Raw genomic sequence first — 16,121 nt, 5'->3', positions numbered from 1 at the left:
TTAAAAGTGTACTTTTGACATTTCATGTTCTAAATCATATACAGACATCACAGACACCTCATCACTAAAATAGCTAGATCGCTGAAATAGAAAATTCATTCATAAACATCAAATACATTGTACCTTTTTGCAAGGCATGAGGCAGTTTTCTACCTACTGTATATAAACTCTTAAACTACCTATATAATATAGTTTATATATACAGTATATATACTGTATACCTATATATAAACTAACTATATTTTGTTTTTAGAAAAGAGGTACAAATTTGTCCCCAAAATGTGGTTAGGTAAGTACTCAAAAAAATAAAAACATAGTAGACGGATACATCAGAGGAACTTTCACTTGAACATTCAGCATCTGGTGTGTTCACATTTCAAAGCGTTAGTTACAAGCCAAAATAAAGAAACACTTTACAGATACAGTGTTATTTAGTTGGTTTACAAGATGATTCCTACTAAAAGGAAAACTGTATCATTATACTCAAAAAATACATTTATAAAACTTTCTGAATTATTTTATAAATTGTAACTGGCACACAAGTGATTTGTACTGTTGTTGAGTTGATTTCTTTTGTTATTTAGAAATTATTTAATAGTTTTATCTTTCACATTTTGTCTGTTATGAATCAGCAAAAAGTATGAGGAATGGACTATCCCAACATCCACAACCAAAAATACACAAACAAGAGTGTCAACAGTTTTTAAACTATGATTGGTACAGTAGGTCTATACAGCCTTTATTATAATTTCATAATTTATTTAATTTCCTCTATATTTATACCTGGGTATTTTTTCAATGTGTAAACAATTCAGTGTCTTCACCACAAGGGAGCAGAGTACAGCTACTGTATACTGGAGATGTGTCTTGTATAAATACAGAAAAAAAATCCTAATCTCAAATATTGTAGGCCATACCATGTTTAAGTTAATGTGTAAAACAAAAGTGAACTAAAGTCAAATATGAAATAAGACGGGGATCAACAGGCTATCATCTCTGAAGGAACAAAATAAAAAGTTGCATGATATTGCATAATAAAGTTCTTTATTTAGCCTCACCCATCATGCCATTAATATCAGATACAGAACAAGGATTAAAGTATATGTCACAATTGACATTTTTGTACCAAGTTTAGACAAATAGAACAATACAACAGCATAATAATGAGACATTTATGGCATCAGTGATTGCTTTATATACACGTTGAAATTACACTTCCGATAAGTGTCCATTGGCTTGAACGTCCATTTAAGAATGCTCTTTCCAAAAAATGGTAGTGTTTATTTCATTCAGTGTTTGTTTAAAATGACCAGCTTACTGAAAAAAGGCAAAGGAAACATAATTTCCATCATTTGCATTAATAAATTCCTCCCAATTGGTCAAAATGATGCTATATAATTCACCTAAAGGAAACAAAACTAAGACGACAAACATTGTACCCAATTCATCATTCTCTTCATTAAGAATCTTATACAGTCTTTTTATTGCATCAGTGATGCCATATTTTTCAGCAAATCCTTCAACGTGGGATGAGATAACTGGTAGCCTCTCTATAAAGCCTTCGGCCAAATCTCGTGTGGCTGGTATACTGTAGCTGACCGACAGTACTTTTTCATCTCCCTTTGGTGCAGCTCTGATGTTCAGAATTTCAACATCATCTCCTGGTGCAGACTGAAGAAAAAGCAATTCAATATAGAAACAAAAGTTGTTAGCATAGATTTAATAGCTCAGTTTGGAGGAGTAATGTAAGAAATGCCACTTACAGCATAACGACTGTAGATCCTTGCATTAATTTCAGATGGAATCTTTCCTTGAAGCCAGAAGCCAAGGTGGCCAGTTGTTGGTGTGGAAACTGAGGCACTTATGCCATCGCTTCGAGCAGCATAGCGAAAGTCTACATCGGTGAATGTTGGGCTGGTGATGTCCACATTCAGGTTATGGCTAGTATCACTAAACAAAAATTCATAAGCGAGCTTAGCAATTACGATTTAGACACAGAATTGGTTATAATCTAAATCACTAGTAAGAATAATACAAAGCTTTTACTTATAATTCAATTAAAAGAAGTGGTTTTTTTTTACCCCATACGAAGAACATTGCTGATGTCCATTGTAAAGTCAGCATGTGTAAGTACAGCATTTGCTCCTACAACAAGGGCACCATTCTCCATTGAGGTACTCATGGAGCCTATTTAGTGTGAAAGCACAAATAAATTATGCACTTAGAACAAATACTGTAATTTACTTTTAGTACACATTACTATCACTGAATGATCTATATGTATTTGTATTTTTGTCTTTGCAGATACTTACTGTTAAGACTGTACTCCAGGAGCACAACTGGTGAAGTGGCTGTAGCCTTGAGAACAGTCTTGTAAACTGGGGCACTACCATCTAATTTTGCAACAACATCTGTGGTGTATACTGGAGAGACGATATTTGAGGTGTAATCAATTTTCTGCTTGGGTATGCTAAGCTCCACCAACACCATCTCAGAGATCTTAAGGTTACCAAAGGTGCTTGGTTGAGACAAGTCCATTTTCATTTCAGCCACCAGTGACTTTAGAAGCTCTAGATCAACTGTTGCCTGGCCAGTATGATCTCCCTTTGTGTTAAAACCTCCAATATTTATTTCATTCTTGGAAGAAAACTTTGACATAGCATAAACATGTTTCATAGCTGTTTCCACAGACAGGTTTTCATCCACGTCAAACGCTACCTTGAGGTCTCCATAATTCAGGTTGCCATCGGCAAAAGTCTTAAGAGCATATCGCAAACTGTTGCCATTCAGATAGATGGATTCGTCATAATTCAGAGCTCCCTTTACAATACCACTATCTAGGAATGTTCCATCAATGGTACCCTTTATGAGAGTCTCAGCAGAGATAAACGTAAGAGTTCCTTCACCTTTTAAGATGTTTTCAGCATTTCCTTTACCAACAAGCTTAATAATGGGGACGTCAAATGTGTACTCTGTCTTAAAAGTTGAATCAGCTTTTGGATGGACCTTGTTGTCAGCAGTAAATTGGTGGTTGGCTTTAACTGTAAGAATGGGTAGGTTAATATTTGCAGCTGTGGTCACAGACAGTGCTACTTCAAAGTTATCTGGGTTTGTAGTTACAGTGCTTTCATGGGTTCCTTCAATGTGGCGATTTTCCAGGACCACAGAATTGGCTAATTTGAATCCACTTTTGGTGCTCAGACTGCTGGTTCCTTCAAGCTTGGCCTTCAGTCCCTCAAACTCAGAGGCTGTAATTACTACAAATTGAATCACAGGGTTATCTTTCCCATAGATACCAGCATTAGCATTAAGGTTGAATATAGAGGACTTGAATGACACCTCAGAGATTAAATCACCCAGAGGATGGATGTTAATGAGACCAAGATCAATAATGGGTGCAGCTTTGCTCTTCTGGTAGACAAGCTTTGCATCTACATCAATAGCCTGGTCAAAGTTGGTCAACAAATGCTTAAGGCCAGTATGTTCATATAGGTTAATGTTGCTGATTTCTGGAGTATCAACAATCATACTTAATGTTTCAAACTGTATAGGTGGGATACTGAATGGGACAGTCAGGAATTCCAAATTGGCCTCTCCATTTACTGCAGCATAAATGCCAGCCTCATCTCTGTTGTTGGCAGCTGTAAAGTTGTGACTGTATTTGTACTGGTTGAAACGAGCAAGTGCCACAGTGCTCAACTTCTGCATGTTGGTATTTATGATAACAGCATAATCATTCTGGAGATCAATCTTGGCAGTCAGCGGGTCTTTGAAGCTGAGTTTAGTATTAGCCTTGTTTTGGAAATCAAGGACCACCTCAAAGGGATGCACTAATATGTTGAAGGCACTGGAAAATGTACCACTGAGCAATCCAACAAACTTTGTGTCATAGGTTGCCTTCGTCACTACCTTCATTTTTCTGAGATCAGCCTTTCCTGAAGCTATCAGCAAGGAATTGTCTCCAGTATCAAAATTTCTTTCAAAACGTACATCAAAGTCGATGTAGTTCAGGACAACACCTTCAACTTTTATTTTCTCTTTAAGCTTTAAAGATCCAAAATCGCCATCTGTAGAAATGGTTAGCGTGGCTGTTGTTGGAGTAATAATTATATCAGAGATACTCTTGATGGTGGTATCATCAGACTCATCGTGCATTTGGCACTTGACTTCTTCCATCATGGTCAGAAGGATTTTTAAGCCATCCTGCTTAAGAGTGATCTCATTAATGTAGGAATAGTCACTGTTCCCTGAGAGTGTATATTGTGTTTTAATATTTGCAGACATTCCATCCTCCAGTGCAAAGAAGGCCATGTTATCAATGTTAGCACTAAGGGAGGCGATAGTTATCTTAGCATTGCTCTTGGACACAGCCTGGGCTGAGAATCCGTAGAGTGACACTGAGGATTGATGTTCGACAGCTAGGACACTATGAGTGAACTTCAGGGTTTCAGAAACAATCACACGACTCATTTTAGGGATGGCAACCCGAGCTGTGGAATCCAAGCTGTATTTAAGAATGTCAAATTCAGATGATCCATGTGAGGTAATGTGCCCAGTGAATTGAGGCGTTTCTGCACTTTCAGTAGAGTTTAAGAATTCCATGGTAGTTCTCATGTTGAAAATTGGAATGGTGACCCTAACCTCACCATACAGCTTTCCGAAGCATGGCATCATGACCTCACTAGGGATTGCAGGGAGAGTGAATTCTGGGATCTGCAGGTCTGGGAATTTGTGATCCGGTAAGTATTTAGGAATTTCAGGGAGGGAGATCTCTGGAAAACTGATCTCTGGCAGTGTGATGCCAGAGATTTCTGGCAGGTAGATAATTCTTAGGTCGCCAAAGATGGTGTCAACAGGTGGCATTTCATAATTGGCAATGAAGTTTAATAGGTCTAATAGTCCCTGCCTGATATCATCATACTCTATTCTGATTGGTGGCACTGTGTAATATTGCAGAATGGTAAACTCTGGAAGGTCAATCAGTGTAGAAGGGAGGCTGAATTCCTGAAGCTTCTCTAAATTTATTTGTATGGAGGGTACAACAAGGTTTGTGAGTGGGAAAGTGAAAGATGAGATTTCAAATTCAGCTGTTTTCAGTCCTGTCTTGACTCCATCAAAGAATTGCTTCATCTCATTGACAATTGCCTGATCTTTAAGGATGGTTTGGATTATTTCCATAATGGCACTGCATGTATCTGTTGCAATGGCCACTACCTTTGTGCAGATACCACTCACTTGCCACATGATTTCTTCTCTGATGTCCATGTCTGTAATTCTCTTCCTGATGCTCTCTATAAGTGCCTCAGTGTCAACATAGACTGCACTATCAACAATGTCCTTGAGGTTTCTGACCACATCTGCAACTTTGATTGTTTTCAGCTCCTCAATGCAAGCAGTAAGAGATGACAGAGCATAACTGACAAATTCTCTGATTGCATCAAGCTTTTGCCGGATGTCAAGTGACAAACTCATGGTGTAAAGGTCATTTATCAACTCCTTGACTTTCTGGTTGGCTTCATCCACAAATGCATTGTAGTCAAATGATCTAACATATCTGATGCAATGGTTTAGGCAGTTGTTTACATGCTCAATGATTTCCTTTACCTCTGTTGTTTTTAAGTAGGTCATGGCCTTATCCAGCAGCTCTGTGATCGGGGTCAGAATAGATTTCAAAGTGCCAGCAAGAACCTTAACAGTTTCTTCAATATTGAACTTCTTAATAAGTTCAACAACCTTTTTCAGAATTGCTTCAATCTTCTTGTCAACCCCAGATTTCACCAGGATTTCTCCCACATTGCTGTAGATGGCATTAAGCTTTCCTCCCAGTACAGTCAGTACTTGTTTTGCTTTTTCAGCAGTCTTGCGGATTTCCTCTGTAGGGATTTGAGCCACCAAATTGTCTGCATAGTCTTTAAAGTTGACAGAGGTAACGAAGTTATTTACATCCTCAATGAACTTTCCTTGGTCAAAGTTTGCAACAAACTGCTTCAGTTCACTCAAAATCTTCTCCAGTGTGGATTTAATAGCATATTGTTCCTCAAGATCTCGCAAGAGAGCACTGCCGCTGCCCTTCAGTCTTGTTACATCAATCTGCTCAATTAAATTTTCAGTAGCTTCAATGACCGCAATAACTATGGCTCTGATGTCATATTTCATATTGAGTGCATTCAGTTCTTCTGTTAGTCTCTGTATTCCAAGGTCAGATAGTGTGCCACTTGCAATAATTTCTCTCACAATTTTTTCTATCTCTTTTACACGAGTGTCGAGTTCAGTGACTAGCTTCAACAAAACAGGCTTTAGATTCATCAGAGCAGCCTCCAGGTCATTCAGAGTAAATCCATACTTCTCATAAACAGCAATCAGGTCTTCGCTTATCTTGATGATTTTCCTCTCCAGATTTAGCTCATTCACAGAATCACTAATGTACTTAGCCAGGTTCTGCATCTCAGAAATAATGTCTTCTTGGTTGATATAATACTGCATGGCCTCAGCGATCTTTAAAATGGTTAGTTTAATGTGTTGCAAGTCCAAAGGAAAATGCTGAATCAGTGGCAGGCTAAAGACACGGCTGTTAGTGTTTTTATCATATTTTAGGAAGGCTGAGAAAGAGTGGTCTTGGTTGTCAGAGTCGACTCTGTTGAAAAGGTTAGTGGTGATGGATCCAGACAGTTCTACTCCAAGTCTTTCAGGGTTGTTGTAAGCACTCACATCTTGGTTGAACAAATGGTTGTTTACCTTAGATTTTACTCTCACTGTGGCCTGCTGCTCAGATGGTGTCAGCACAGTATCAATCTTATTGTCAAGGTTGGTTTCAATTGATAGACCATTGTCCAAATTGTGAGTTGTTGAGACTCTGCATTCTTGTGAGTGTGCAAAAGCAAGTGGTTCTGCCTTCAAAAGAAGTTTAGTGTAAACGTGTGCGCTTTGTTTTCCATACAGATGCAAATCACCATCTGTATTGGCCATGGCATCAACGTTGAATCTGAAGGGAACAGCAGTGGCATGAAAGTTACCATTGAAGCGTAGGTACTGTGAGTTTAAAAGTGCTTCACTGCCGAATGTGACCGAAAGTCCAGCAACCTCGATTTCTGTGTTGTGGTTCATGTGAGATCCCATGAGTTTTCCAGTAGTACCACACTTGGCAGTGACAACAAGATCATCATATCTGATATCGTATGTATGCTTCAGCTCATCTGCACCAGAAGAAAGCTTCCAAAAGCCACTCAGGTCAGCTGTGTATGGAAGTGCCTTAAACTGGGCATCGTTAACCAGAGTGATATCCAGAACAACCAGGTTATTTTTGATTGCCATTGAAGTACTATATGGTTCAATCTGAATGGAGATTTCATGATTATAAGTTACAACATTGCCGTCAAGATCTGTTTTGGAGTTGAAAGCTACCGAGGATAGGGATGCAGACAGAGAATTTGTATTTTTAATTGACATTTCAATAAATTTACCCTTGGTCTCAGCTGACAAGGAAAGCTTTGATGTGTCAAGGTCTCCATTGAATTTGTTCTCTAGCTTTAAAGGAATGAGAGGGCTTTCCAGTGAGGTTGTGCCACTCATGGTTAGGCCATCCCTGGTCAGGGATAGGCTGCACTTGTGGGCAGATGTGTATTCATTAAGATTTGCGGAGGCATCACCTTTTACATCCAGCCCATGGGCATCCAGTGTTGCTATAAACTGGGAAAGGACACGATTTTTATCCCCAGCAGAAGTGTCAGCATTAGTGTCAATCTTAATGTTGACTAAATCAGGACTAGCACTAGCCTCAGCTAAATTTCGGATGTTTAGACTGAGAACCTTTGCCCTTGTATCTGACTTCAGAGCAAGCAATGACCCCTTATAGTTAACTTCAGCATCATGTATCAGAGTGTTCTCAAATGCAGATGTTTTTGATATAACAGAGAGCTCTCCATTGGCAAGTGCCACTTCAATTGTGTTCTCTGCTTGGAAAAGGTCTGAGTCTACTTTCAGAGAGGAATCGATTTTCACTTCTGGCTTAAATGGGAGTACAATGAATGACTGACTGACAGCAACTTCACCATTCAGAGGACCAGCCTTGATGGAGCCCATCAGGTTTCCTTTTCCAGAGATCTCATCCTCATTGACTCTAATCTGGTCTGTGTGTTCCAGTGAAATCTTCAGACCCAATGGACTGTTTGCCTCAATCTTGCTGCTTGAGTTAAATTTGATTTTTTCAGCAGTTGTCAGTTCCTCAGCATAAATAAGACTGGCTTCAATAAGCTTGTGATCAAAAGAGGATTTCATCTCAGCCCTCAAAGATTCCCCAGGTGTTTCTTCCACTAATACAGATCCTAAACATAAGCATAATAACATTTAAGTAATGAGTATTTAATTACAGATTACAAAAATGTGTTTAGGAAGAATATAGTTGCAAACAAATATACAAATACCTTCCACTTTGAAGGAGAGGAGATCCACTGGGCTAGTTCCAGTGGCTTCAATCTTGGCAGAATAGCTTGGTTTTTCACCAAGTTCCCTGCCAGCAGATATGGTTGCCTCCATTTTGTAGAAGTTGCTGCTTAGCTTGCTGGACATCTCTGCCTTTATCGTGTGAGGCACTGACACAGACAGACTCTCAGGAACAAAGACCTCTGGAAGAGGAATGCTAATGGAAGCAACTTCCAGGCCAAGCTGAGGTACAGCCAGTTTTGGTGTGGTTAGGGCAGCAGGGAAGTTGAAATCTCTAGAAGATTTCCCACCAAGAGGAATGGGAATGGAGATGGTATAATAATTCTGGCCAAACTTGTATTTAGCAGAACCCTCACTGTTAAAAAAGATACAATTTTGCATTAATGTACTTAACAGTAATTAATAGGTGTAACATTGTAGATATGTTTCATGTTTCTGCATTTTAAAATGTATTGTTATATTTTTAATTCACTCACGCATTCAGGAAAAGCTTCTCAGGGACAGTGAATTCTGGGAGGGCAGGAATCCTAAAGCCCTGGACATATGGGATGTCGGTGGCTAATTGTTCCAGGTAGGTATTTGAGGCCTAGATGATTATTGAGTATGTGTTATATTCTAATTTTTGCTTGCTTGTATGAATTTATGGGTTTGGGGATTTATTTTGAATTTACCTCAACTGACTGGATCAAGACATCACGGATCTTCATATCAGATGTACCAATCTTTTGATCAAGCAGGTCACCGACTGTGGCTTTGATGGCATCCATAGGAATCATTTTGTGAATCTCAGTGCTGACATCAGAAGTGACGTCAGCCTCAATCTTCTCCGCATCTAAAAAGAACATGAAAATTAATTAATATAGCAGAGGACTTCCAGTTCTTTGAAGTTGAGTTGAAGTTGAATTAAAGGAAGTACAGATATAATTTAAATGTACCATATCTCAGAATGACTTTCTGAATAGAGGAAGTCGTCTCCGGGAGCCTAAGGTCACTTTCAAGCTCTACTGTAAGACCCTCAGCATGTTTCAGTTGTGCAGTTACTTTAGCATCAGTCTGAAAATGAGGAATGAGCAGCTGAACCTGCAGCATGGCATCCTTCATTGACTCTGTCCTAAATAAGGAAGAAAATATTAAACCCATGAGTTTATTTGTACAATGTGTTATTATTAAAAAATATATTATTATTGTTAGAAGATATTAAATATAGACATGTGCATACTTAGCAAGGGCAACAAGAGATGCCTCAGGTATATTCTTGTTAATGAAGTCAAGCTGAATGGAATGTGTGGCCCTGCTCTGAGTGCTGCGTTCAACAGAATGAACCCGAATTCCAGCTTCAAGGTCATAATCAGGAATTTGGAGATCAGCTGAGACACTGTATTTCTGTCTGTCGAACATCAGTTTTGCAGTGCCCTCAAATGATGCTCCTATTAAATGGAAAAAGAGCAACATTTCAGTTGCTAGTTAACAGATGAAAATGTGTCGAGATCGTAAGGAATTCTTTCGTGAAGCAATGCTTTACCTTCTGCTTTCAGACCAAAAGTCACCGTGTCAACTTTGTCTTCATACACATAGTCGACAGTAGCTGTGTATGCAGAAACCTCACCAGTGGGGTGGATCTCAATGGCAAATCTAAAGACACAGGTCTGTGTTAAAATTTTGAGACTCAAAAAGCACGAAAACAAACAGTATTTTCCTTACTTGCTGTCACCAGTCAAGGGGAAGTAGGGAGAGGCATCACTGGAAAAGGCATTTGAATATTGCAGGGCATTGCAGTACTTAAAACCAGGGAAGAAAGGAGTGCATTTCTGTGCTTTGACATGTTCCATCATTGGAGGGATAGTCTTTGTTACAGTACCAGTCACTGAGAACAAGGAGTTACTGTGCAGAAAAAATAGAATGAATTTCTGTAATGTATTTGTAGAGCAGGATTACATTTTTTATTTGTTTATCATGATTACGTTTTGTATTAACAGTAGCATCTTACGTCACACTGATGAGTTTTGTTGGAGATTTGGGTGTGGGAAAGGTCAGCTTGAGCTGCTTTTTGGTTACAGAAACCTTTACTTTAAGACCACTCTCATGATAGATGTTAGTATGCATCTCCAGGCCAGACTCAACATAGTCAGGTAAGAGAGCTCCAACCTCAGTCACAAACTCCACTCCAACAGATGGCATGAAAGCCATTTCACTCTGTGTGAAAAGACAAAGAAATAGGTTAAATAATCTTGCTTGGTAAAACCCTGGTTACTGATCACAATGAGTAAAAGGCTGGGCCCATACCATATCAGGGGCAATTTTCAGTCCTCCTTTCACTCCTGGAGCAAAAGTACCAGACAGGGCAACTCTTAATGGAACTCCAGTACCAGTGGGTAGATAAAACTCATTGTCCATAAAGACGTAGTGAAGGAAAAGGTTGTTGTTGACACTTGAGTAAAGGTTCCTTATGAACTGTAAAACAAATCATTCACTCTATACATTTCAACTTATTTTGACCATGATCCTTTTTCATTATTATGGTGTTTTATTTGTTAAGCAGATTTGCTTAGAACTAATATGAATTTTAAAGCAGTTCACTTACATCAACAGGGAACATATTTAAGAGTCTATTAGTCAGTAAAGCAGCAGAGTTGGCCATGCCTTCCATATCCTTGGTTTTGAGATAGCCCATTTCAGCACCCAGAAGCCTCAGGTAGACCATAGCCTCTGGGTTATCCTGAACCTTTAGTTTCTGGATGAGCTTGTTAACATTATCCATTATTTCCTTGACAATGCTTTGAGGAGCCTAGAATGAGAGATGTACTTGAGTGATAAACCAAACCAAAGAAAATGCTAAAAGGTTGCAAATTTTTAAAAAGTAAAAGACCTGTTGCATTTTTATGTTATCCCATAGGGTTGGGAACATTCTCTGCATAATGTCGTTGCCTCTGGGCACTTTATCAGCTGCATAGTTTATTGTCTTCTGCATGGTGTCATGGAAGAATCCATCAATACCGATTAGGGCATCAACAGTGGGTTCCAGTCCCTTGCCATTCAACCCAATCTGTTAAAACGATAAAAAAAAAAAAAAACATATCAATATAAAACTAAAAAAAATCAAAAGAAGAATATTTAAAAATGTAGACTACTCTTGTACCTCAAACATGTCTACGTCATATCCAAATGCATTCAGGGTCATCTCCAGGATGACTTCATTGGGCAGAAGATCTTCAGACTCGAAGATCACATTTCCCTCTACAGAGCCAATCTTGTAATTGCGTGAGTACTTTGTTGGATCTGTGGAAGTTCTGATCTCATTGCCTTGGAGGGCATTGACAATCTTATTTCTAAGTCTGAGAAGCAGAAGAGGAATTAGATACAGTTTTTATACTTAAGTTGTTAAAATGTATTTAAATTTCTACTAACTCCTTAGTCTCAGATGCTGTGGAGCTCAGGATGTTGCTGATATGTGAGTTAATAAAGCTCATAGCCTGACAGTTTTCATTTTTAGGCAGAGCAGCAACCAGCTGAGCCAGTTCAGAGGGCTGAGGGTCCTTCATCACAATGAGATACGCAGCAACTCGCTTCTGTATGGGAGCGGCTCCATCGAAAATGACCTTCATTAGCACCTCTCTGCCCTGTTAGAAATAGCAAGTTTATGTTAGCCAAACATACATTTATTGTAAATATTTTAGATTTATTTAAAATTCTAGAAGTCTTTCAGTTAGGTAATATATCTTGTTTACCTCATCAGAGACAGAAGTGAGTCTAAACGCTTGAATAGCAGCTTGCTGGACCTCAGGGGATGCAGCAGGTTGGTTTACACATTGGATAATCGCTGATTTTAGAGCAGTTCTTGCGGCTCCGATGGCAGCAGCCATGTTTCCAATGACCAGAGATTTCATATACAGATTTCAGTATCCACATATCATCTGTTATTTTTAATTTTGTGAAGCATGAGGAATGGAATAGGTTGAACATACCCTCAGGGACAGGTACACATGTTCCTGGTCGCCTGTGCAGTCACCAATCTGTTCAAGAGCATAATCAGCGACTCCCTGAATCTCAGGGGTGACACTTCCTTCAGCTTCATAGAGCTTGGATAAGACAGGTGAATAAACATTCAAATTCACTTATAGATCAAATACCATGACTACAGTTGAGTTGTTTTCTCACCTCCTGACAGCATTGCTGAGAGCATAGTAGATAGGCTTGCTGTTCTTGTACTTGGCAGTCTTCAACATTTCCTCAACAAGGTCTCTGGATGGGTTGGGAACCATTCCCATGGCATACACTGCAGCATCAATCTCTAAAGAAGAACGGTCAAAGGTCCTGAGAACCTGCAAGATGGAGCTGGTGCATTCTGGCGTGCCGCACTGGAACAATGCCTGGTACACCAGGGAGCGAGAAATCTCCAGGGCCTCCGGTAGAGCAGTGTTCAGGCTTTCAGAATTCATTTTGCGGATTGTAGCGATGAGCTTGTGAGCTAGATGGGCTCTGTTATGTCCATTGTTGGTCTCAGAAAGGCCAGCCAGTTCCCGTAGAACAGACAGCATGACCTCTTTATCCTTAATTGGATGGACTGAGTCAATGCTTCCATCAAGGTGCAGGGTCTTCATGCTGGCTACATCTAGAGGTTGGTAAACAAGAAAACAGCGTTAATTAAAATGTAATTACTGCAAATGCATGTTAATTTAAGTGTCTGAATGATTGCTTACCATGCTCAAAGATTCTGTCATTGTGTACAGACACTCCCACCAGAGTCAAGACTTGTTTTCCTACATTAGTAACTCCATACTGCCCTCTGTTTATAATCAGAATGAATAAGCAGATCAATAAACGAAACGGTCAGTCAAAAGTAAAGACCCATGTAGCTGTCAATGAACTCACTTGTAAGAAAAAGGCACAAGCATGTGGTTTTCAGTGCAGGAAGCAGAGGTCATATGTTTCTGTGCATTATCAAACTTGTAGTTGCAGGTTTGACTGCTTTTGATGAGCTGAGCAAGTGGGTAGTGCTATGTGATGAAAAGACAAGCAAGTTGAAACATTATTAAAGCCATCAGATATCCAGCACACAGTTATTTGTTGTCTTATTCAAAGACGAGTTGACTTACCAAGCCTGTGATAAGGGCCAGGGGACTGGTGTGGTCCTTGACCGGCCTGAAATTGTCACATTTAGACAGGTCTCTGTTGAGGGTGACATCGGTGGCAATGTCCTCTCTGGCGTTCACGGTGTAGCCTGTCTTGCACATACCATAGATAGTGGGCTGTATTTGGAAAAGAATTAATGATGGATTAGTCAATACATATCAACCTATTAACAAATGTAAACTTCTTGCGACGGTTTAGAGTTAATGACTGACCATTCTTCTATTTCTGTCCTCCTCCAACACAGGCACTGCCAAGGCAGAGATTAGACCTCTCTTGATGTTCAAAATATGGACTGGTTCATCATCCTCAGGAAACAACTTGATGTCATCGTCTCCCTCAGCGGTGAACTTCAGTGGGTTCCTGAGAATTAAGATCAGGGTAGGTGTTTAATATGTTTTTTTCTTATCTGCTTAAAATAATTCTGTTATATCATTATGTTGTGTGTGTGTGTGTATGTGTGTGTGTGTGTGTGTGTGTGTGTGTGTGTGTTTGTGTGTGTGTGTGTGTGTGTATTATTTGGTGTAAAATGCCTTGGGAAACATACTTCTCCATGGCAGCCTTGAAAGCGTCTGCACCAGCAGATGGCCCAAAGATAGGCTTTCCTCCTGCATCAACATCAGTCACCTCACTCAACTCGCACTCCGTTGTACGCACGATGTAGCTGCATGTACGTGGGACCTCAATTTCTATCTGTTTAAAAAAGTATATGAATGAAATTTCAAGTTTTAGGAAGAAAAAAATTGAAATATATCCGCAGCCGTCATTTATACCTTGCATCTTGCTTTGGGGCCATTGGTTGCTCCGTTCAGGGCATTTAGGGACTCTGTTTCGTAGGTGTATTCATATTTGTGGAAGCTCTTGTACCTTTTGGCCACTAGGGGTGCAATAATTACATCTTAAATATCAAGGACACTCATACATGACTATTTTCTATAGCTTTAAATTGCCTTTCTGAAGAGATAAATTATAACAACTTAAAGTGATGCTTTCTTATGTTTTCTTTTTCTTGATAAATATTATTGGATAATAAATACCACATGGAACTTTTTTTAATATACAGTTTACATTTTATTTAAAAAATTTGAATTATAATAGAAATTATAAAATTATACTTAGGACTTACAAAGGCATGGTAATTCCTCATCTTGAGCATCTAAGATGGACAAACAGCAAAGAGTATTATAGAAACATATCAAACATAACTAATTAATACATGATGACAACATAGACAATTTCACTTAATTTTATCAACCTTAACATTTTATATTCGTCATGTATGTTTACCAGTAGTTACTAATATGTAATACAATAAAAGATTTTATATATATATATATATATATATTTATTTATTTATTTATTTTTTTAAACAAGTGACTACCACTAGAACTGAAACATGAAAACAAAATAATTTAAAAATATAAAATGTATACATACATGCATATATTTTAAAACAGTCACAAATGTTTCTAGTAGTACTTACTTGTCAAGACTATTCCACTTAGAAGCAACAAAAGGCAGAGCTTAGTGTCCCCCATAATGGGTTCAGTTAAGCTCTTTCCTTCAGACCCTCAGATGTGATCTGCTGTATTACTGCTGTTAATGGCTTTATATATTATGGCAGGTCCTGTAGGAATGGGAGGAGAGATGGTAGCTGCAAAAAGTAAAGTCCCCACTCCAAAGTTCATATCTTCTGCCTCTGTGGCAGGACAAAGGCAACTATTTCATGTAATGTCAATGGTTTTTCAAATAGAGAGAAAATGGAAAATGCTTTTTCCCTTGGTTTGCTTGATCTGTTAATTGATCGGTTGAATAATGCTCTTTTTCTTTTATACCTGTCATCCATGTAGTCTTATTGATATACTAAGAAAATTGTTTTTGTTTAACTACTTTTTTATATATAATTTTTTGTATATTCAAAAAAAAAAAAAACCTAAATAATTAGATTTGTAAAATCGGAGTAGTTGTTTTTAAAATATTTTATCCAACCTTTTTTATTGGTAACATCTCGACAAGTTCCTTCTGGCTCCTCTTGTGATGTTATGTGATGACAGGAAGCCTGTCTTTCTTTTATGCCTTCCTACTTATGATGTTGTAAAGTAGGACATTATGGACCAGACCAACTAATCTTGGAACAGACATGTTTATTTTGACATCATTTGCCAAGGGTATTGCCAATCAGACATGACTAAACTCATACTGGAATAAATGATTAAACCTTCTGCCCTTTTGACCCATTTCCACTAACCTCTTTTTTGTGTTGTTGAATTAAAACCAATCACGTTTGCCCTGGCAAGTCGTCTTGGATACACAGAATGAATATTTTTTGATTTATGTAAAGCTATTCATGTTCTAGAATTGGTCCTTAACATCCTTATAAGCATCACCAGCTATTGTGATATAGAGCACTATACAGAATTTTCCCTGTAATGTTTGTTATTGATTACTTAAACAATACTACAACAGACAAGAAAGATTATGTCTTCTCTTCAAAAGAGAAATGCTATCCTCATTCAAAGCATTGAGCAAGACACTCAATATGCAGAGGCCAGCAA

The 16,121-nt window shown here is 38.5% G+C and overlaps 1 protein-coding gene across 2 annotated transcripts; it reads right to left on the bottom strand.

Moving 5' to 3' along the window:
• Positions 1–1,027: 1,027 nt before the first annotated feature.
• On the bottom strand, positions 1,028–15,655 carry LOC109112641 (apolipoprotein B-100-like). 2 transcript variants are annotated; one of them, XM_042746914.1, is made up of 29 exons: positions 15,556–15,655; positions 15,050–15,193; positions 14,693–14,722; positions 14,340–14,443; positions 14,114–14,259; positions 13,782–13,929; positions 13,533–13,685; positions 13,309–13,433; positions 13,137–13,222; positions 12,595–13,048; positions 12,402–12,516; positions 12,165–12,311; positions 11,845–12,056; positions 11,576–11,771; positions 11,306–11,482; positions 11,021–11,224; positions 10,723–10,890; positions 10,427–10,632; positions 10,141–10,320; positions 9,962–10,071; positions 9,659–9,866; positions 9,375–9,550; positions 9,111–9,271; positions 8,916–9,025; positions 8,421–8,794; positions 2,313–8,321; positions 2,082–2,187; positions 1,764–1,950; positions 1,028–1,671 (listed from the first exon to the last, which is right to left on the bottom strand). In XM_042746914.1, the coding sequence occupies exons 2-29, from the start codon at positions 15,102–15,104 to the stop codon at positions 1,315–1,317; spliced, it is 10,704 nt and encodes a 3,567-aa protein (XP_042602848.1). In that variant the 5' UTR covers positions 15,105–15,193; positions 15,556–15,655; the 3' UTR covers positions 1,028–1,314. The 2 variants fall into 2 exon arrangements, with proteins under 2 accessions (XP_042602848.1, XP_018981088.2); XM_019125543.2 differs by lacking the exon at positions 15,556–15,655 and having other exon boundaries at positions 15,050–15,209.
• Between the last annotated feature and the right edge of the window lie 466 nt (positions 15,656–16,121).

The sequence above is a fragment of the Cyprinus carpio genome, chromosome B20, assembly GCF_018340385.1.
Source record: "Cyprinus carpio isolate SPL01 chromosome B20, ASM1834038v1, whole genome shotgun sequence".
NCBI lineage: Eukaryota > Metazoa > Chordata > Actinopteri > Cypriniformes > Cyprinidae > Cyprinus > Cyprinus carpio.
The sequence above is the reverse complement of the archived record's forward strand: the minus strand, read 5'-3'. Positions and strand labels throughout refer to the sequence as shown.

Coding starts and splice junctions, on each gene's coding strand:
- LOC109112641 (XM_042746914.1), bottom strand. CDS start 15,104: ATGGGGGACACTAAGCTCTGCCTTTTGTTGCTTCTAAGTGGAATAGTC. Junction 13,686..13,781: donor AGGACAGAAATAGAAGAATG/GTCAGTCATTAA, acceptor TTCCAAATACAG/CCCACTATCTATGGTATGTG. Junction 9,272..9,374: donor GAAAGTCATTCTGAGATATG/GTACATTTAAAT, acceptor TGTTCTTTTTAG/ATGCGGAGAAGATTGAGGCT.